At 40.6% G+C, this 18,038-nt stretch overlaps 1 protein-coding gene across 1 annotated transcript in view; it reads left to right on the top strand.

The window, feature by feature from the left end:
* Anln (anillin actin binding protein) overlaps nucleotides 1-18,038 on the top strand; it is a 57,115-nt gene that overhangs the window by 23,021 nt on the left and 16,056 nt on the right. The window contains exons 8-17 of the mRNA XM_028763840.1: nucleotides 1,702-1,828; nucleotides 6,092-6,202; nucleotides 7,335-7,570; nucleotides 9,360-9,505; nucleotides 9,881-10,028; nucleotides 11,778-11,913; nucleotides 12,211-12,393; nucleotides 13,937-14,063; nucleotides 16,536-16,584; nucleotides 16,675-16,731. Coding sequence (XP_028619673.1) covers nucleotides 1,702-1,828; nucleotides 6,092-6,202; nucleotides 7,335-7,570; nucleotides 9,360-9,505; nucleotides 9,881-10,028; nucleotides 11,778-11,913; nucleotides 12,211-12,393; nucleotides 13,937-14,063; nucleotides 16,536-16,584; nucleotides 16,675-16,731 — 1,320 coding nt within the window. The remainder of the gene's footprint in view (nucleotides 1-1,701; nucleotides 1,829-6,091; nucleotides 6,203-7,334; nucleotides 7,571-9,359; nucleotides 9,506-9,880; nucleotides 10,029-11,777; nucleotides 11,914-12,210; nucleotides 12,394-13,936; nucleotides 14,064-16,535; nucleotides 16,585-16,674; nucleotides 16,732-18,038) is intronic.

Raw genomic sequence — 18,038 nt, 5'->3', positions numbered from 1 at the left:
TTCTAATAACAGTAAGTAATGGTTTTTTTTTTCTTTCCTGTCTGGTAAACATGAAGCTCGGGCTTCTAAGCAGACCCTTATGCTCCTACAGCCCTGCCTTTTATATGCAGTTCTTACTCTCGGTAGTGACCACAGCCGAAGGAAGCAGAGTGCACTGATTTTGTTGTGTGTTTTTTTTTCTTTTTCTCCAAAGCTTTGAGAAAGTGGGTAGCTGTTTTCTATTCTCAAAGTTATCACTTAGCAAATGTTTGAGTAAGCAAGTTAACATGCAGGCTATCACAGCATGGAGTCTCTTCTCTCAACAGAAGCACATTTTTCTTTTGTCTTGTCTTAATTTCCTTTCCCCAAATGTCTCGCTCACTTTAAAAGTATTATGTCTACAACATTTAAGGGTTTACTCTGTATTTTATAGAGTCACACACACACACACACACAGAGAGAGAGAGAGAGAGAGAGAGAGAGAGAGAGAGAGAGAGAGAGAGAGAGAGAGAATATTACAGAGTTATAGTTATGCATATAGTTATATACACAGAGTCATGTAGCATCTGAAGCCTCTCGTTTGGGAGACATTCTCATCTGGAGCTAGATGGAGGTTTGTGTCCTGGCTGCCAGTTACTAACCATGTGTACAGCGCCTTAGCTCTTCTGTGCCTGAGTTCTCATTGACAAACAGAAATAATGTGTTCTAATCTGGGGGACTGGGCGGGTTGGCTGAGGCAATGACACACTTAGTAAGTGACAGGCCACATCCTAAGCCTGTGTGCATTCGCTGCTGTTATTCTTACCCTGATGCTTTCTGGTATTTCTGTAATTGTAAAATGTGTTCTTGGTTTTTGAGACAGGGTTTTGCTGGCAGCACAGCCTGCTCCAGAACTCCCTGTATAGCCAGGCAGGCTTCAAACTTGCAATACTTTTTTTGACACCTGCCTTCAGAGTGTTGGGAATATAGATGTGTGCCATCGTGCCTGGCCACCACAGACTGTCTCCCCATGCAGGGTGAGAACAGCGTAGTGAGTACATTGCACATTAGTGGTGGGCTGGGCAGTAACTAGGCCTGTCAGTCATGAAGCTTTAAACACGGCAATGCATGATTCTCCTCTTACTTTCTTCCTGACTATTGGATTTGTTTTTATCCTTCGTGTTTTCTTTGAATTTTATCCTTTGAGTAAATGATCATTAAATAAAATCTTCATGTCAGAGCTGTCTCTAGATTGTATAGGCAAGGGCTGATTAAAAATGACAGGAGAAATTGTTTTTGTGTGGCTTTTACTTTGGTTTATATAAAACTGAACTCTGAAATGAATTTTCATTCTTTCTCATTTTCTAGTCTTTTAAAGATTTTATATACTTGGAGTCTTATACACTGGAAATTATTAAAAATGGCCTGAGTGCCAGGCAGTGGTGGCACACGCCTTTAATCCCAGCGCTTGGGAGGCAGAGGCAGGTGGATTTCTGAGTTCGAGGCCAGCCTGGTCTACAGAGTGAGTTCCAGGACAGCCAGGACTACACAGAGAAACCCTGTCTCGAAAAAACAAAACAAAACAAAAAAAGATGGCCTGAGTGTTTTTAGTTAGTATACATTATTTCTTTCATTCTCAAAAACATATAGAATATTAATTTATTGATAGTCTTATTTAATAACATATAGTTAAGATTTGTAATTCTGAGAAATAGAATTTGCCTCTCCGTTTGCTTTTTACAGGAAGTTCACTGTCAGAGCACTCCCCTCAAGAAACATCAAATTGTCTCAAGCACCCCACCAATTTCTGTAACAGAAAAGGTGGCTGACAATGAAACAGCAGTGAAGATTTCTAGTACAGAGCCTGCAGGTCAGTGCTCCGGTGCCACACAGACATAGCTGTGTCCTACAGCAGATGCTCAGAGATGGCTCAGAGAGTGAATGCTGCTGTGTTGTGCCTAGCTAGTGCTGTCTGCCTCCTCACCAGCTCTTCATGTCTACCGCTTAGTTCTTCCCCAGTAAGAACTCCCTCTTGGCTATGCGTTGTCCTCTTCCCAAAAAGAGAAGGGCTTTGTTCTCACTTACAACTCTTGAAAAATACACTCTATCATGGCAGAGGCAGCAGAGCTCTGCTCCCCTTCCCTCCCCTCTACCCCTCCCCTCTACTTCCCTCCACTTCTCTCCATTCCCCTCCCCTTCTGCTCCTCTCCACCCCTCTCTTCTCTTCTCCCCCCATCTCTTCCTTCCTCTTTATCCAGCTCTCATTTCCCTTCCCCGCTCGCTCTCCTTTCTTTTAGGAGATAGAATCTTACTGTGTAACCCAGACCAGCCTAGAAGTTTGTTTTTCAAGACTGGGTTTCTCTGTGTAACCCTGGCTGTCCTGGAACTCAACTCGATAGACAGTGCTGGGCTCAAATTTACATAGACCTACCTGCTTCTGCCTCTTGAGTCTGGGATGGGATTATCAACATTTTGAATTTTTTCCCTTCCTTTCTCTGCCCCAATCCCCCCCGAATCTCCCGAGGACACAGTCTCACCATGTAACCTTGAGGTCTTGAAACTCTTACATCGACCTGGCCTTGAACTCATAGAGATTCTTCTGCCTTTGCTTCCTGAGTGTTGAGATTAAAGTGTACACCACTGCAACTGGCAAATTTTATTTTAATGTGAGATAAAAAAAGAATCACATGAACTTGACTAGCTTTAGCTAAGCATGGTTACACATGTCTGAAATCCCAGAACTCTGGGGGAAGAAAGGATTGCTGATTTTTTTAAAACTAAGCCTCAGCTTCATAGTGAGACACTGTCTCAAAAAAAGACCCCTCACCCCAAACAATCTTACCAATTTAATTGCTTTTAGGCCCATATTTCAGTAGTGTTACATATATTCATTTATCATTGATTTTTTAGAAATTTGTTATCTTACAAAAATTGAAACTGTACTTATTAAGCAAAACTTCTTTCCTGTATCAACCTGTTTCACTTTGTTGCTGTGAATGTCTTCTTTAACTACGTCATGAATAGAAACATGCAGTCATCCCTCTTTACCTTCAGGGATGCAGTCCAAGATCCTGTGGGTGAAGCTTAACGTATGACTTCACCTGAATTCCCTAAAGAACTCAAGCTTCTTCCTGCATACCCTGTGGTGTTTTCACAGGAATAGAATTGTACAGCGTAGTGTGGATTTGTGGATTTCCTGGCTTTGGTTGACAAAAGATAACTGAAACTATGGAAAGTGAGGCTCTGGGTGGAGGAGCACCACTGTGTGTGCTTGGCACAGACATGGTGTGTGCTTGGCACACCGGTTACTCATTCTCTGTGGGTACACTTCCTGCAGCTGCTGCAGTTGTGGGTTTCCCTCTTACAGTCTCTGGAGAAGTGCCTGGAAATCGGAAATCGAATCATTGCATCATACTGTGGTAGCACTTTCAGTATTTTATGTTTTCACCAACAATGCACAAAACTCTAAGATTTTCTGCTTCTTACCAGCATTGTCTTCAGTTTTGAGTGGTTTTTGTTGATCTTTTAGTTTTGGGTAGTAGCCATCTTAATTTGTGTAAGAAAAATCTCATTGTGTTATTTATATTTCTCAATAGTGATAGTGAACATTTTTCATATTCTTTGTGGTCATTTGTATTTTATCTTTGAGAAAATTACTTAATTCTTAATGGGTTGAGTTATTGCTATGTTCTAGACGGTAACCTATTCATCAAGCACATGATTTACAAATGTCTTAACTTGTTTCATAGATTGCTTTTCTGTCCTCACTGTTGAGTGTATTCTTTGCTTTAAAAAAAAAAAAGTTAAACTTCTAGTTTTTTGTTTTGTTTTGTTTTGTTTTTCGAGACAGGGTTTCTCTGTGTAGTCCTGGCTGTCCTGGAACTCACTCTGTAGACCAGGCTGGCCTCGAACTCAGAAATCCGCCTGTCTCTGCCTCCCTAGCGCTGGGATTAAAGGCGTGTGCCACCACTGCCCGGCAAACTTCTAGTTTCGTGGTTCTATTTTCTTTTGTTACTTCTTCTGTTTGTTTTAAATATAGGAAATTACAGAAAAATTCAACATGAAGCCTTTTCCCTGTCCTTTGTTTAAAAATTTGATTTACAGTTAAATCTTACATTAGTATTTAACCCTTTTTGCTATTTTTTAAATATATGAGAGTCTATCTTCAATGCTTTGTGTATGGCAGAGAAAGTACCCCTGAGCTGAGCCCAACTGTGTAAATAAGTTTTTTAACAGGAAATATGAATCCTTTAACTTTGTGCTTTTTCAGAAAGGTCTTGAATAATCAGGAGGCCTTAAATTCTTTATAAATTTGTAGGTGCTTTTCTGTTCCTGGAAAGAGATTTTGATAGAGGTTGCATTGAGTGTCCAGATCTATGTGGCATGCTGGCCTTTTACTAAATCTTTTCTTCTGTTTGTGTCTTTATTTCCCTTTGTAGTATTAATATTTACCAATAAATTCCAGCATGGGGTCTTATGTTCCCGAATGAAAGACGCACACACAGCCTCTATATTTTAATATGCCCTAAGCAGTACAATAGCAGGGCAACTAACTGGTTAACCTCCATTCTGCTAGACTCTGCCTCCCACCAATAATGCTGAGTTAGTACTTACTGATTTCTAAGTTCCATCTTGGCTGCTCTTGACTCTGTCAAGCAGCCCTCTGAGCTGTGTCTCTCAGGCCCCTTACATGGCAGCTCTTCCTGCCACACACACCTCAGGAATGGCATCTCTGTCCTCGTGCTTCCTTGGAGTCCTGAGCCCAGGAACTCTAAACCCCCGCTCTGCCTCTCTTCCCCTGGTAGTAGTTCCTGGCATCTTTATTTACCAATCAGAGTTAACTGGGGGCAGGTTCCCAGAAGCTATGTGCAGACTCTCTTATGCAGACAGTTTTAGAGGGACAATTAGCATTAGAATACAAGCAGCAAGTCTCTTAAGCAGAATTTTGTTGCTTTTAAGATAAAATTTGTTTGGCTCTTTGATGGAGTTTATTCCCAAGTATTTTCTCCTTTTTGATGCCTTTTCATCTAGCCAAAGTTGTAGTCAATGATCCCCTTGAGCTTCTGATTCTTCTCCCTCCACTTCCAAGTGCTGGGATTGCAGGTATGCCACACCACTCGGGCTGCATGCAGTGCTGATTTGGAGCGCTCTGGCTTCATGAGTGCTAGTCAGGCACTCTGCCAGCTGAGCGGTGTCCTCGCTCCCCTTTGTTGGTGTTATTATCATAGAATTGGCTTTGAGAATTTCTTCTCAGATGTTTACTCTCTGTGTAGATGTGTGTGTGTGTGTGTGTGTGTGTGTGTGTGTGGTTTTGGTATCTTTCAGACTGTTATACTCTATAGCCTGTGCTGCCTAGAAGTTACTGTGTAGCCCAGGGTATCTTTGAATTCACTCCAATCCTGCTACAGCCTCATGAAGTGTAGGATGTCAGGGTTGAGCTTTGTTGATGTTGTCTGCTTTAACTTGGATGAATTTACTAATTTATTACTTGTTACAGGTCGTGTTCTGCTCTCTCTCTCTCTCTCTCTCTCTCTCTCTCTCTCTCTCTCTCTCTTTCTCTTCTGTCTTTTTGTTTTTGGTTTTTTTTTTTTTTTTGGTGGCATTTTTAGGATTATTAACATTAGATGATGCTGTCTGTGAGCAGAAGTAGTTGTGATTCTGTTCTAATTTGGATGACTTTTATAATGTTTTTTAATTCCTTTGATAAGACTTTAAAACGTGTGTTAGCTTCAGTAGGGAGAGCAGGCATACTTCCCGTTTTCAATGTCTTCATCAGTGTGTCAGCTGAGGGCTTTTCATACCTGGTCTATTACATGAGGAGGTTCTCTTCTGGTCCCAGACTTTATGGTTTTGTTGACAATTTTACTAAAGGCGAAAACTAATTATGAAACAGTCTGAATAAAAGAATCACTCATAATATTGGTGTCCTTTTTCTTTTTGGGTGGGGAGGAAAACAGGAAGTTAGAGAAAACAGATGTAGTTCTCTATTTCTTGATTTAAATATTTTAAAATAAAGACACAGCTTGGTAATAAAGATTTGTGACTACATGGTTTTATATTTCAGGCATCTGTACACATACGGGCATGTACATGTGCATACATTAATTTGTTTTTTCTCAAACATTTTTTAAAGGCTCCACTGAAAGCAAAATGACAAAGTCCAGCCCTTTGAAAATAACATTGTTTTTAGAAGAGGAAAAATCCTTAAAAGTAGCGTCAGACCCGGAGGTTGAACAGAAGACTGGTTGGTTTATAGTCTTTATTTCTTTTTGGCTCTAGACACACTATAAGAAATAATTCAGTAATATAAGAATAATGTTATGGTCGTAAATGTTCTATGATTTCAAAATAACCTTTATTTTCAAGCTAAAAAATACTGTAGCCTCCATTAAGATGTGGTACTGTTAACAGTTACTGTTAGTTTACTCTGTCAAAATTACCCAGTGGTGTTAAATGTTTTCCTGTACTGACTGTTGTGTGTTTCTCCTAACTATAGAAGAGACTTATTTTGAAAATGTTTTTTGAGGTTATTTATTTGTTTATTTGCTTATTTTTTGTATTCAATGCAGGGTTTCTCTGTAACCTTGCTTGTCCTGGGACTCTCTCTATAGACCAGGCTAGCCTTGAGCTCAGAGATCTGCCTTCCTCTGCCTCCTTTAAGTCCTGGGATCCATCACCACTGGGAGAGATTTATTTTTAAATTGTGTGTTTATCTGTGTGTGGGTGTGTTTACACGACTGTAAGTGCCTGCAGAAGCCTGAAGAGACTGTCCTATCCCTTTGATCTGGATTTACAGGTCATTGTGAGCTGCCCATTATGAGTGCTAGGAATCAAATTTGAGTCCTAGTATAGTACAAACCAAGCTATGTGTCTAGTCCTTGAAACATTGTTTTTTTGAAAGTTAGAATCTGCTGGGCAGTGGTGGCGTATGTCTTTAATCCCAGCACTTGGGAGGCAAAAGGCAGGTGGGTTTCTGAGTTCGAGGCCAGCCTGGTCTACAGAGTGAGTTCCAGGACAGCCAAGGCTATACAGAAAAACCTTGTCTCGAAAAACCAAAAAAAAGAAGAAGAAGAAGAAAGTTAGAATCTTGTGTTCCTGCTTAAAACCAAAATCCAAAGCATTAAGGTGTTTTTTTTTTTTTTTTTTTTATCTAATCTTTATATCTTGGAAAATATTTTAGAACTTTTTAAATCTGAGGAGAGTTCAGCTTTAGTTTGATTTTTTATTTAGTTTTATTTTTTATTATGTTAGAGGCTGTCCTCTCTACCTTGTTGTTAAGTGATTTTTCTTAGGATAACTGTATTTTAGGAAGCATGAAAACTCAGCCTCCTCTGCTACCTTGGATCATAGTATCTCCCCACTGAAATCTTTTTCAGAAGTAGTACGTGAAGTTGAGATGAGTGTGGACGACGAGGATATCAATAGCTCCAGAGTCATTAACGACATCTTCAGTGATGTCCTGGAGGAAGGGGCACTGGATGTGGAAAGGAGCCAAGAGGAGATGGACCAAGTGGGGGCAGAAAACAGTGAGGAGCAGGAAGATGCCCTGAACATCTCCTCAATGTCTTTACTTGCTCCACTAGCTCAGACTGTCGGTGTGGTGGATCTAGAGGTAAGAAAAGGCTATCCTTACTCAGGCTCACAGGACAGGAGACTCAGTAAGACTACGTATCTCCTCCACTGTTGGTCATTACACATTTGGCAGTGTAGCCAGTGGCTTTGTAAATCTGATAGAATTTGTTTAGAATGTAAAACTAATGATTTCCTATGACCTCAGGTAAACATTAACATAGCAAGCATGCCCTCGCAAATCCTGGTTGTAGCATTTTATAATTGTGACTTTTCTATGACATGGTTCTCTCAGCTGATGAACCAGGTCAATAACAATACCTACATTCTAGGGCTGATGTAATTATTAATTCACAATTATATTTAGGACCAGAAATTCAACTGACATTGAATCCTAACTTCTACTAATGAGTAGAAGTCCTGCTGAGTCCTAACTTCTGTTAATGGCATCACCCTAAACTTATCTGGGGATGGCCTCAATTAGAGGTGACTTTTTTTTTTTTTTGCTATTCGCTTTACATCCTACTCACTGCCCCCTTCTTCCTGGTCACCTCCTCCCACAATCCTTTCCCCTCCTCCCTTCCCTTCTCTTCTGAGAGGGTGTGTCCCCCCACCCCCGATTCCCTCCACCCTGGCACTTCCAAGTTTCTGTAATTTCCTCTCCCATTGAAGCCAGACAAGGCAGCCCAGCTAGAAGAACATATCCCACGTATAGGCAATTAGAGATACTTTTCTTTAAAAGGTTTTATTTGGTTGTCTTTTCCGAGTGTGGGTTTGTTTGTTTGTTTGTTTGTTTGTTTTGTGTGAGACAGGATCTCATGAAGCCCAGGGTAAGGGTATCCTTGTATTTGCTGTTAGGTCAGTGTAGCAAGAATTGCAGCTTCAATTCATGAACTTTCTAAGTCTTTATAACAGGGTCAAGTACATCTTTATTAGTCAATATAGGAACTATTATAATTAACACATTTTTTGACAGTGAGAAATAAGTTTATTTAATCCTGTTGAAAAACATCTGTGCATTAGGATTCAACAAATTTTGAAAGCATTTTCTGTGTCTTGCTGGGTTGTAGATGCATTGTTTCTGCAAAAAGTGTTGAGATGCTCAAGTAAGCAGTAGCTGCTTGAGTAGAAGTCAGATGAATGTGGTGCATGAGGCAGGACTGTGGGTCAGCTAGTTCAACCGAAAAAAGATCTGTTCCTTCATTTTTATTTTACATGTTGGACATTTCGCCTGAGTGCTTATCTATGCTTCATGTGTGTGCAGTGTGACTGGACATGGTGGTTGTGAGCCACCACGTGGTGCTGGGAATTGAACCCTGGTCCTCTAGAAAAACAGCCATTGCTCTTAACCACTGAGTCATCTCTCCAGCCCCTAGTTTAGCTTTTGAAGTTCGGCTCAGTCTGGCTTTGTGAAGAACTGGGCCTTTTCTGTGGGCCAGAGCAGGCAGTAGTCCTGCTTGCCATCGCTTTGCTAATTTGTGCTTTTTATCCAGTTACTTTGTAGCAGCTTAATCTATTTTGTTTTTATTATAAATCAGCAGACTTGTTAGATGTGAATTTCCTAATAGCAGAAAACAATGAATTATGTTTCAGAATTAAATGAGGTATTATTTAGGATCGATGATGTCCCTCCATAACTGCTGGTATGTAAATCCTCAGTGAGGTGACATGTCTGTAGACCCACGTGTCAGGAGGTTGTGGCAGGAAGATGGAGCGCTCGAGGCTAGCCTAGATGACATAGTGAAGGTCACCTCTCTTAAATGAAAACAGAGTATAGAAAAGCAATGTTGAGAACAGGTCTAATATCTCATCACTGTCTTTCTTTTCTCTAGAATGTAATTGCTTCACCTAAATCGGAATTGAGAGACACGAGCCTAAGTGCCGAAAGTCCTAAACCAGGAAAATTCCAGAGAACCCGTGTCCCTCGAGCCGAATCTGGTGATAGCCTCAGTTCTGAGGACAGGGACCTTCTTTATAGGTATGGCTGTTTGGGGAAGGGCTCCCCTCACTGAGTTGTTTTAGATTGACAGGGGGAGTGTTAAACTTAGGTGGTGTTTATAGCATCTCTGGGTAAGGTTGAGATAACTTTTTGTGGCCCTGGGGTTTGAACCAAGGCTTCAGGCATGCCAAGCAGGAAGTCAGCCCCTGAGTGGAAACTGCAGCCTGGGGTCACTTCTATCAGTTTTACTTTCCCCAAACGATACTTCCATGTTGGGAAACATTGTGTATATGTTTTAAGTATGAAGTTCAGTTTCTGTTGATATGTTTTATAGACTATTGTTCCTGGATTTTTTTTTTTGTTGTTGTTGTTGTTGTTCCTGGATTTCTAACAGTAACATTTTTCCCCCTAAAGCATTGATGCATATAGGTCTCAAAGATTCAAGGAAACAGAACGCCCTTCCATAAAGCAAGTGATTGTTCGAAAGGAAGATGTTACTTCAAAATTGGGTGAAAAGAATAATGTCTTTTCTGGTCAAGTTAATATCAAACAAAAAATGCAGGTATGCTCTGGCATGGGAAGGTATTTTTGGACTGTTTAGAACTCGATTGTGAGCTTGCAGCCCTACTAATCTCAACCTGAGTGACTGCAGTGGGGACTGATGCACGGGAGCCAAGCTACTCTTGGATTCACCATGGAGTAGAACATGTAGTGTAGTGATTACCTAGCGCATGGGAGGCCCTGGGTTCAATCCCCAGCACCTCCTCCCCTCCCAACATAAGGATAACTATTGGTTGGATGATAGAATGTGTGAGACTTAACTGTGGTCTTCAAGGGGTTTTGCTAAAGAAAACATTTTTTTCTGTTTGGTGGTGCTTTCTGTATGGGCACTGGGGTTCTGAACTCAGATACCAAGGCTTGTGCTGCAGACACTTTGCCAACTTACCTATCTCGAGCCCCTCACTGAATGTTGTTTTATATGGCACTCAAGTCAGCACAATAGCAATTCTAAAATCCATATATGGATTTTATAACTATAATCTAAAGTTATTATTAGTTACTAATGGACAGTAATAGGAAAATATTAGGTCATTATGTTATTTATGTGTTTGGTTATTTTGAGACAGGGTCTCATGATGCTGTCTTAGCTGTCCTGGAGCTTGTTATATAGACCAGGCAGGCCTCAACTTCATAAAGACCTGCCTATTTCAGCCTCCCAAGTGCTGAGATTAAAGGTCTGTTATGCTTTATAGGAGTACAAAGTTCTGCATATATAATAAAATTTCATTTCATAACATAAGGTTTGACCTTCATCCCAGCAGAGTTAGGAGCTGAAGGAGGTAAGAAGATAGTTTGGCTTAACCCAACTCAGTGGCCTGGTGTTTGTCCAAATGTCAGGAGTTTATTTTAAGCATATTTAAGCACAGCACAGTTTGTTGAAAGTTATTCTGGGGATAATTTAACTCAGTCCTGCATGCATAACAAAGTATACAGAAATCTGCCCAAGGACAAATGAGACATGACTTCATCATAGCTATGTTGTAACATCCATAAAGATAGATTCTATGGATTGGCTGAGAAAAACAAATTTTACCATAAGGATCTAGGGAGGGCCTGATGGTGAAAAATCTGTAGTCGCACAGATAGTGCAAAGGTCACCAGGCTAGAAAGAGTGCTTGCTCCAGCCTTCTGTGCCAATAAGAAGATTTTCTCTCTTTCCCTTGAGGAACAACTCCATGTGCTTAACAGTCCAGGTTCCTCTAGTGAATGTTTGAGCACAAACACCTCCGTGCCACCACAGTCAGTCATCACACTGTGGATTATATTCACTGGTATAAACACTGTGATTCAAAAGGATTGCCACAGGAAAGGTTGCAGTGCACACTAGAAACATCTTGGATTTATCACATAATTTGATTTTCAGTAATTTTTTTTTTTTTTAGTTTTTTTCTAGACAAGATTTCTCTGTATAGCCCTGGTTGTCCTGAAACTCACTCTGTAGACCAGGCTGGCCTTGAACCCACAGAGATCCACCTGCCTCTGCCTTTCTGGTGCTGGGATTAAAGGCACGTACTACCTCCATTCGGCTTGAATCAATGTTTGATTGTGTTCAGAACCTTTTACTGGTGTTTCATACTTTTGTGATGCTCACAGTTATGTGACCCACAGCTTAAGAATCTGTGATCTAAAAACTCACACAGTAAAACTGATTCTGACTTTTCTAAAAATGTTGGAAATTATGCAGTCAGATTAAATAAAGTGGTAATGGTGATTAAAGACATGGATTTTCTTCTTTCTGTGATTTCACTAGGAGCTCAATAATGACATAAATTTGCAGCAGACAGTGATCTATCAGGCCAGTCAGGCTCTCAACTGCTGTGTTGATGAAGAACATGGGAAAGGATCCCTGGAAGAAGCTGAAGCGGAAAGACTTCTTCTGATTGCAAGTATGTGTGCTGCACGTTCCTGTCTGTGCCTTCATCTATGGTGACAATGGAGCATGCTAAGGTGGGAAGGTGATGCCATATAAGAAAACCGATGAAAACCTGGAGCACCATAAGCAGTTTGGAAACAGACAAGGAAATGAGATCCTACCCAGTAGTTCCACCAGAGAGACAGCAATTGATTTTGTCTGTTCTTTTGTTCAGTTCCCTTTTCAGTGAATTTTCCTGATTTGGCTCTTTCTCAGAAACATTTACAGCCTTAATATTTGCAATATTTAGTTGCATATTTTATATTCACAGCTGAGAAAAGAACACTTCTGATTGATGAACTGAATAAGCTGAAGAGTGAAGGACCTCAGAGGAGAAACAAGGCCGGTGTCATATCCCAGAGTGAATTTGTCCCATCTAAAGGGTCAGTCACTTTGTCAGAAATCTGCTTGCCTCTGAAGGCAGATTTTGTCTGCAGCACTGCACAAAAACCAGGTATGAGTCTGGTTCTCGTGGTAAATTGAAGAGTTTACCTAGATGGATTTGCTTGAGAAAGACATGAGGAAAGCGTGCTTTACAGTACAAAGCTTCCATCTTCTGTCTTCCTTCCTCATATTAAAGTATAAGACCATTGGGGAAATTTTACAGATATGCTTATCAACACATGCAAGTATGACATTACTGTCTCAAAATAAGGCTAAACATAATTATGACAGATAACATTCTCCGAAGCTGAGTTCTTTTGACAGAAGATTTCATTAATTAGTTCTGTTATGAAAATGTGCCAGATCACTTAAAAGAAGTTATTTTACTTTATTCTAGTAAAAATTCAACAAATTATAGATGTTCCTTCTAGAAATTTTGAATTATTGGTTGTATGACTGATGATTGCTCAGTGAATGCTTCTATTGAGGGTATCTTTGCTGGATTAGATAATCACAGCAGTGGTCTAAATTGTCTATTCTACTAAAAATCATATGAAGTCAAGTGAGCACAGAGTAATATGGCAGCAGACTCTGGAAACAGGACAATTTCTAGAAAACTCAACAAAATTAAAAGTGTGAAACCTTGGATGAAAGTTAAGATTTTTTTTTTTTTGCATTTTTATTTGATTAGAACTTTATCTCTATAGGTAAAGAAGTCTAAAAAAAAAGTGAGAAGCTTTTGAGTTTTAGGGAAAATAAGAAAAGCCCTGTAAATGTTTGAGCCTTCTGTGGGAACTGGTGGAGTAACCTGTAATCTCAGTTACTTGGGTAGCTGATTAGAAGATTGTCAGCTCTAGGCCAGACCCGACGACAACTTAGTGACACCTTGTGTTTCAAAACAAAATTTAAAAGGGGTAGGGCTGTAGTTGGTGATACAGTGTTGCTGTACATGTATGAGTCGCCCAATTCAGTCTCTAGGACTTTAAGAAAACATTTTTTTAAAATATCCAGTGGATATGGTGACTCATGTTTATAATCCCAGAATTTGGGAAGATTGCAAAAGTATATTTCTCAAATCAAATTTAAGGCCAGCCTCAGTTAGAGAATGAGTTTCTGTTATCAAACAAATGAAGAGAGAGTTTGGGCATTATTGTAGGAATGAGCTAATTTAGGTTATGATTTTTGCTGTTGCCTGATTTTAGTATAATTCAGAAAACTTGGTGATTTAGTCTTCGATATATATTTATGTAGTAATAAAAAGTGAAGAAATAGTTCATGTTTTTATTAAATATTATCCCTAGATATATCTTCAATGGGTCTTAAATCTCAAGTTTGAAACCATAAATCATATAATTCATCGTTTGGAGGTATATGCTAGCTACTGCTAAGTGGGTTGTAGCGGAGAGTGAGGAGTGAGAATGGAGGTGCTTTCTGCTTTGTGTTGTTAGCAGACCTTGATGCTTATCCAGGGCTGTGGGGATCAGATTGCATCTTTCTTCGCTTTTTGTTCTGAGAAATTTAAGGTTTTATGTGAGTTGGTCGCAGTGTGCCTCTGGTCTTCCAGAGTGCTGCTGCTGCTAAGTGTGTTGTTCCACTGTGATTTGTTCTTGCAGATGCAGCCAACTACTACTACTTGATTATGTTAAAAGCTGGGGCTGAGCAGATGGTGGCCACCCCGCTAGCGAGTACTGCCAGCTCTCTCAGTGGTGATGCGCTGACGTTTCCCACTACATTCACTCTGTAAGTAAATTGAGCATCTCATGGTTCAGACACATTTTTCTTTTAATAGAGCTAAGACAGTCTCAGCATCTGAGTGGCATTTATCATCTTGTTTTCTCTACTGTAGTGCATGAGATGGAACTGAGGGCTTTTTTATGCTAAACATTCATTCTATCAGCAAGCTATATCCCAGACTTTTATAGTACTTAAAATACATTTACATGTGTTTGCTAACTTATTATAACTAATGCAGCATTTTATTAGCATACATAATCTCATGACATTCTCATCTCTGTATGTAGCATACTTTTGGATCTATGAAGTCCCCACTACCCCTTCTTGTCTCATCTCACTCCTGCTGGTTCCCTTCTTTCTCCTCAGCTGTCTCCTTCTACTTTCAGCCCTTTCTTTCTTTTTGGTAGTGTTGGAAATCACACCCAGGGCCCCATGTGCTAGCCAGCGAGTTTCCTCTAGGATTCCTTATAGATGCATGAACTGCCTATCAGTGATCAACCCACTAAAACAAATATCTCCCCTCCTGTAAACATCTGCCAGTGTCTCCTCAGAAGAAATGAGCCCTTGTGAGCACCTCTCCCAAATATTATTATTGTTATTATTATTAAATTCATTTGTGAGGCACTGGAGAAGTGGCACAACAGTTAATAGCTCGGGCTGTTTTACCAGAGGACCAGGTTCAGTTCGCAATATCCTCATTACAGAGGATCCAGTGCTCTCTTCTGGCTTCTGCAGCCGTCGCTTGCCTATGGTACACAGACATACTTGTAGGCAAGTCACCCACACACATAAAGTAAAAATTATTAAATCCTAAAAAAAGTTACTTATGGTTATCATCACTGTGTGCATGGTATACATGCATGAGACGAGTGCGTGGGTTTGTGGTAAAAGCTCCTGTGTAGAAGTTAGAGGATAACTGGAGACTGCTCTCTCTTCCTGCCTTTATGGGAGGTCTCGGTGTTGAACTTAGGTTGCTAGGCTTGTGTGCAGACCCCACTTAGCTGCTGAGCCAGCTCCTGGGCCCCTGTTTGTTTTTTAAATATGAACAGATAATCCAATTTTCAGTCGTTCGGTATAACTCTTCTTTCTGAATTATTTTTTTATTTATATTTTTTTGTGACTATAGATACCCAGTATATATAGTGCTTTAATATTTTGTGCTATTACTTTTATAGATACTTTAAATAACACAACAATATTTTATTTTATGTTTTCTTTTCTTTTTGTTTTTTTTGAGAGTGTTTCTCTGTGTAGCCCTGGCTGTTTTAGAATACTATTGTAGACCAGGCTAGCTTAGAACTCAAGAGATCTGCCTGCTTTTGCCTCCCAAGTGCTGGGGGTCAAAGGTGTGCACCACCTCTCCCAGCCGTAACAATATTTTAGTATCAACAAAAAGATAATTAGTATCAAATACATATTGTTAAAACTACAGTCAAAATCTAATTTGAAAAATATTTCTGCCTTTATTATTACTTATTTGATTTCAGACCCTGTGTGAAGGGACTGAGGTGCATTTTTTACATACCAAAGCAGACCCAGGGACAGGGGAAGAAAGTTTCTTTACTGATAAGATGAGCCAACTCAAGAGAGATTAGGTTATATTAAAGGCAGGTTTATTGTGAAGCTGCTCACAGATGGGCCAGTTCACTGGCCCCAAGGACTGAGGCCAGGGAAGTCTGCAAGGAGAAAGGTGAGGGTAGTGGACGGAGAGAGAAAGGGTGTTAGTGCAGGGAGAAGAGAAGGAGGGAGGAAAGGAGGGAGAGAGAGACTGATTAGGTGTTAGGCTGGAAAACTCAGGGTTTGGGGCAGGATATGCCAGGTAGGGACTGAGAGATGTTTGGGAGAACCTGGAGGCCAGGTCTGCTTTGGCATAGAAGATATGCACCTTAGTCCCTTGTCCCGGGGTTGGAAACAAATATTACTATTATGTATTTAAGAAACATCTCAAATTGCCTGCAGGCAGCACCACAGGCATGAGGAACAGGGGAGGACAGCTGGTAGGGTCATCACTCTTCTTCCACAATGTAGCTCTGGGGAGAGCTTAAGCAGTCATGCAGGCCTGGTTCCAAGTGCTCTTACCTTATTAGCCTTGGTGTATGAACACACAGTCCTGTCGTTAAGCACACCAGAAGAGGGCATCGGATCCATTACAGACATGTGGTTGCTGGGAATTGAACTCAGGACATCTGGAAGAGCAGTCAGTTCTCCTAACTGCTGAGCCATCTCTCCAGCCCTAGAAATTTTTACAAAGACTTGACTTTTACAACAAATATTTCTGGGTTGTGTTTTAAGAAAAAAATGTGCTTTTACCATTTTTAAAAATCATTTTATTATTCTTGACAGTTTTTCTTGTATTTCTTTAAAATTCAATGGAGTCTTTTACTTTGAGTCCTGTAATATTGTTTGCACATTATTTTTAAAGGCATAGCTTTAGGTTTTTATTACAATTTTATTTAATCCTCCCCCCACCCCTTGCAGGCATGATGTTTCCAATGACTTCGAAATAAATGTTGAAGTTTACAGCCTGGTAAGCAGTTAAAACTTTCTGAAATGAACAATAATGTATTTCCTTAGTGATATCATATTTTAAGGTATTATATTTTGGATTTGTGTATAGGTGCAAAAGAAAGATTCCTCAGGCCCCGATAAGAAGAAGAAAGCATCCAAGTCCAAGGTGAGAATTACATAGACCTAGTAAAGACACTACAGTTTGATTGTCATCTTAGGGTTGCTGTTACTATGAAGAGATGCCACGACCAGCAACTTTTATAAAAGGAAAGCATTTTATTGGGACCAACTTGCAGTTTCAGAAATGTAGTCCATTATTGTCATGACAGAAAGTATAGCAACATGCAGGAAGACTTCAGGATTGGTAGGCAGCAGAAAGAGCAAGAAGCACTGGGCCTAGGCCTAAATATCTGAAATCTCAACCCCCCCACCCCGCCCCGCTCCCATTTTCCTTCAACAAGACACACTCCCTAATACTGCCACTCACAGGTGACTGAGCATTCAGATCTATGAGCCTATGGAGGCCATTTCTGTTTAAACCACCCACCACAGTCATCTTAGGGTTCTTTGGGGGTTTGTTTTTGTGTGTGTTTGTTTGAGAGAGGATTTCTCTGTATAGCCTTGGCTGTTCTGGAACTGGGATCTGTAGACCAGGCTGAACTCAAACTCAGAGATCTGCCTGCCTCTCCCTCCCTAGTACATAGTTAGTTTTAAATCAGGCTCAGCGTTTGTATTTCCTCTGTAGGTGGGTGTGACTGCAGAGGGTAAGTGTGTAAGAGTGACCATGGTCAGTGTAAGCAGGGTCCTTCTAGTATAAGCAAAGTAGATTTTATCTTCTGAGAACTGCTTCAAGTTGCTTTCCTCTGCTCAGTGATCTGCTGGTGTCTGCTTGTCTAATCTCTGCTCTTTTGTTTGCTTCCGAAATCATTAGAAATTTTTCTGTCCTCAGTTGTACCAGCCCTGCTGGCCCCAAGTCGAACAGCCTCTGAGGGAGGAGTGAGGATGATTATAGGAAAGGCAGAAAGAAGATGCGAGAGACAGACAGAGATGGGAGGCCTACAGGTCAATATCATGCCAGCCTCCAGTTTATTTTTCTTAGCCCCTTTTTGCCTCAGTACCGTAGGAAGAAAAGCCACAAGCTAACAAACAATTGCTGAAATAGACACATAAGACTTCTGTTCTCATCCTGGGCCTCCCTGTTCCTTCCACCAAGGTCAATAGAATCTTCAGCTTCTTGCCTTGAGCCTCAAGTGTACCTCCTTTTATTGCCCCATGCCTCTGCAGACCCGGAGATCTGCCTACAGACCCTGACCTACCTTGACTCTGCCTGACCCTGGCAGGCAGCAGAGTCCCCACTTCCCCCTCTTCTTTCTCTTTCTCTGCTTCAGAGAAGTGCCAAATGGCTCCCAATAATCAGTTTTTTGTTTTTCTTCCTTCCTTCCTTCCTTCCTTCCTTCCTCCCTCCCTCCCTTC

The sequence above is a fragment of the Grammomys surdaster genome, unplaced genomic scaffold (genome assembly GCF_004785775.1).
Source record: "Grammomys surdaster isolate TR1022 unplaced genomic scaffold, NIH_TR_1.0 140, whole genome shotgun sequence".
NCBI classification, from domain to species: Eukaryota; Metazoa; Chordata; class Mammalia; order Rodentia; family Muridae; genus Grammomys; species Grammomys surdaster.
Note: the sequence above shows the minus strand (reverse complement) of the source record. Positions and strands in the feature narration are given on the sequence as shown.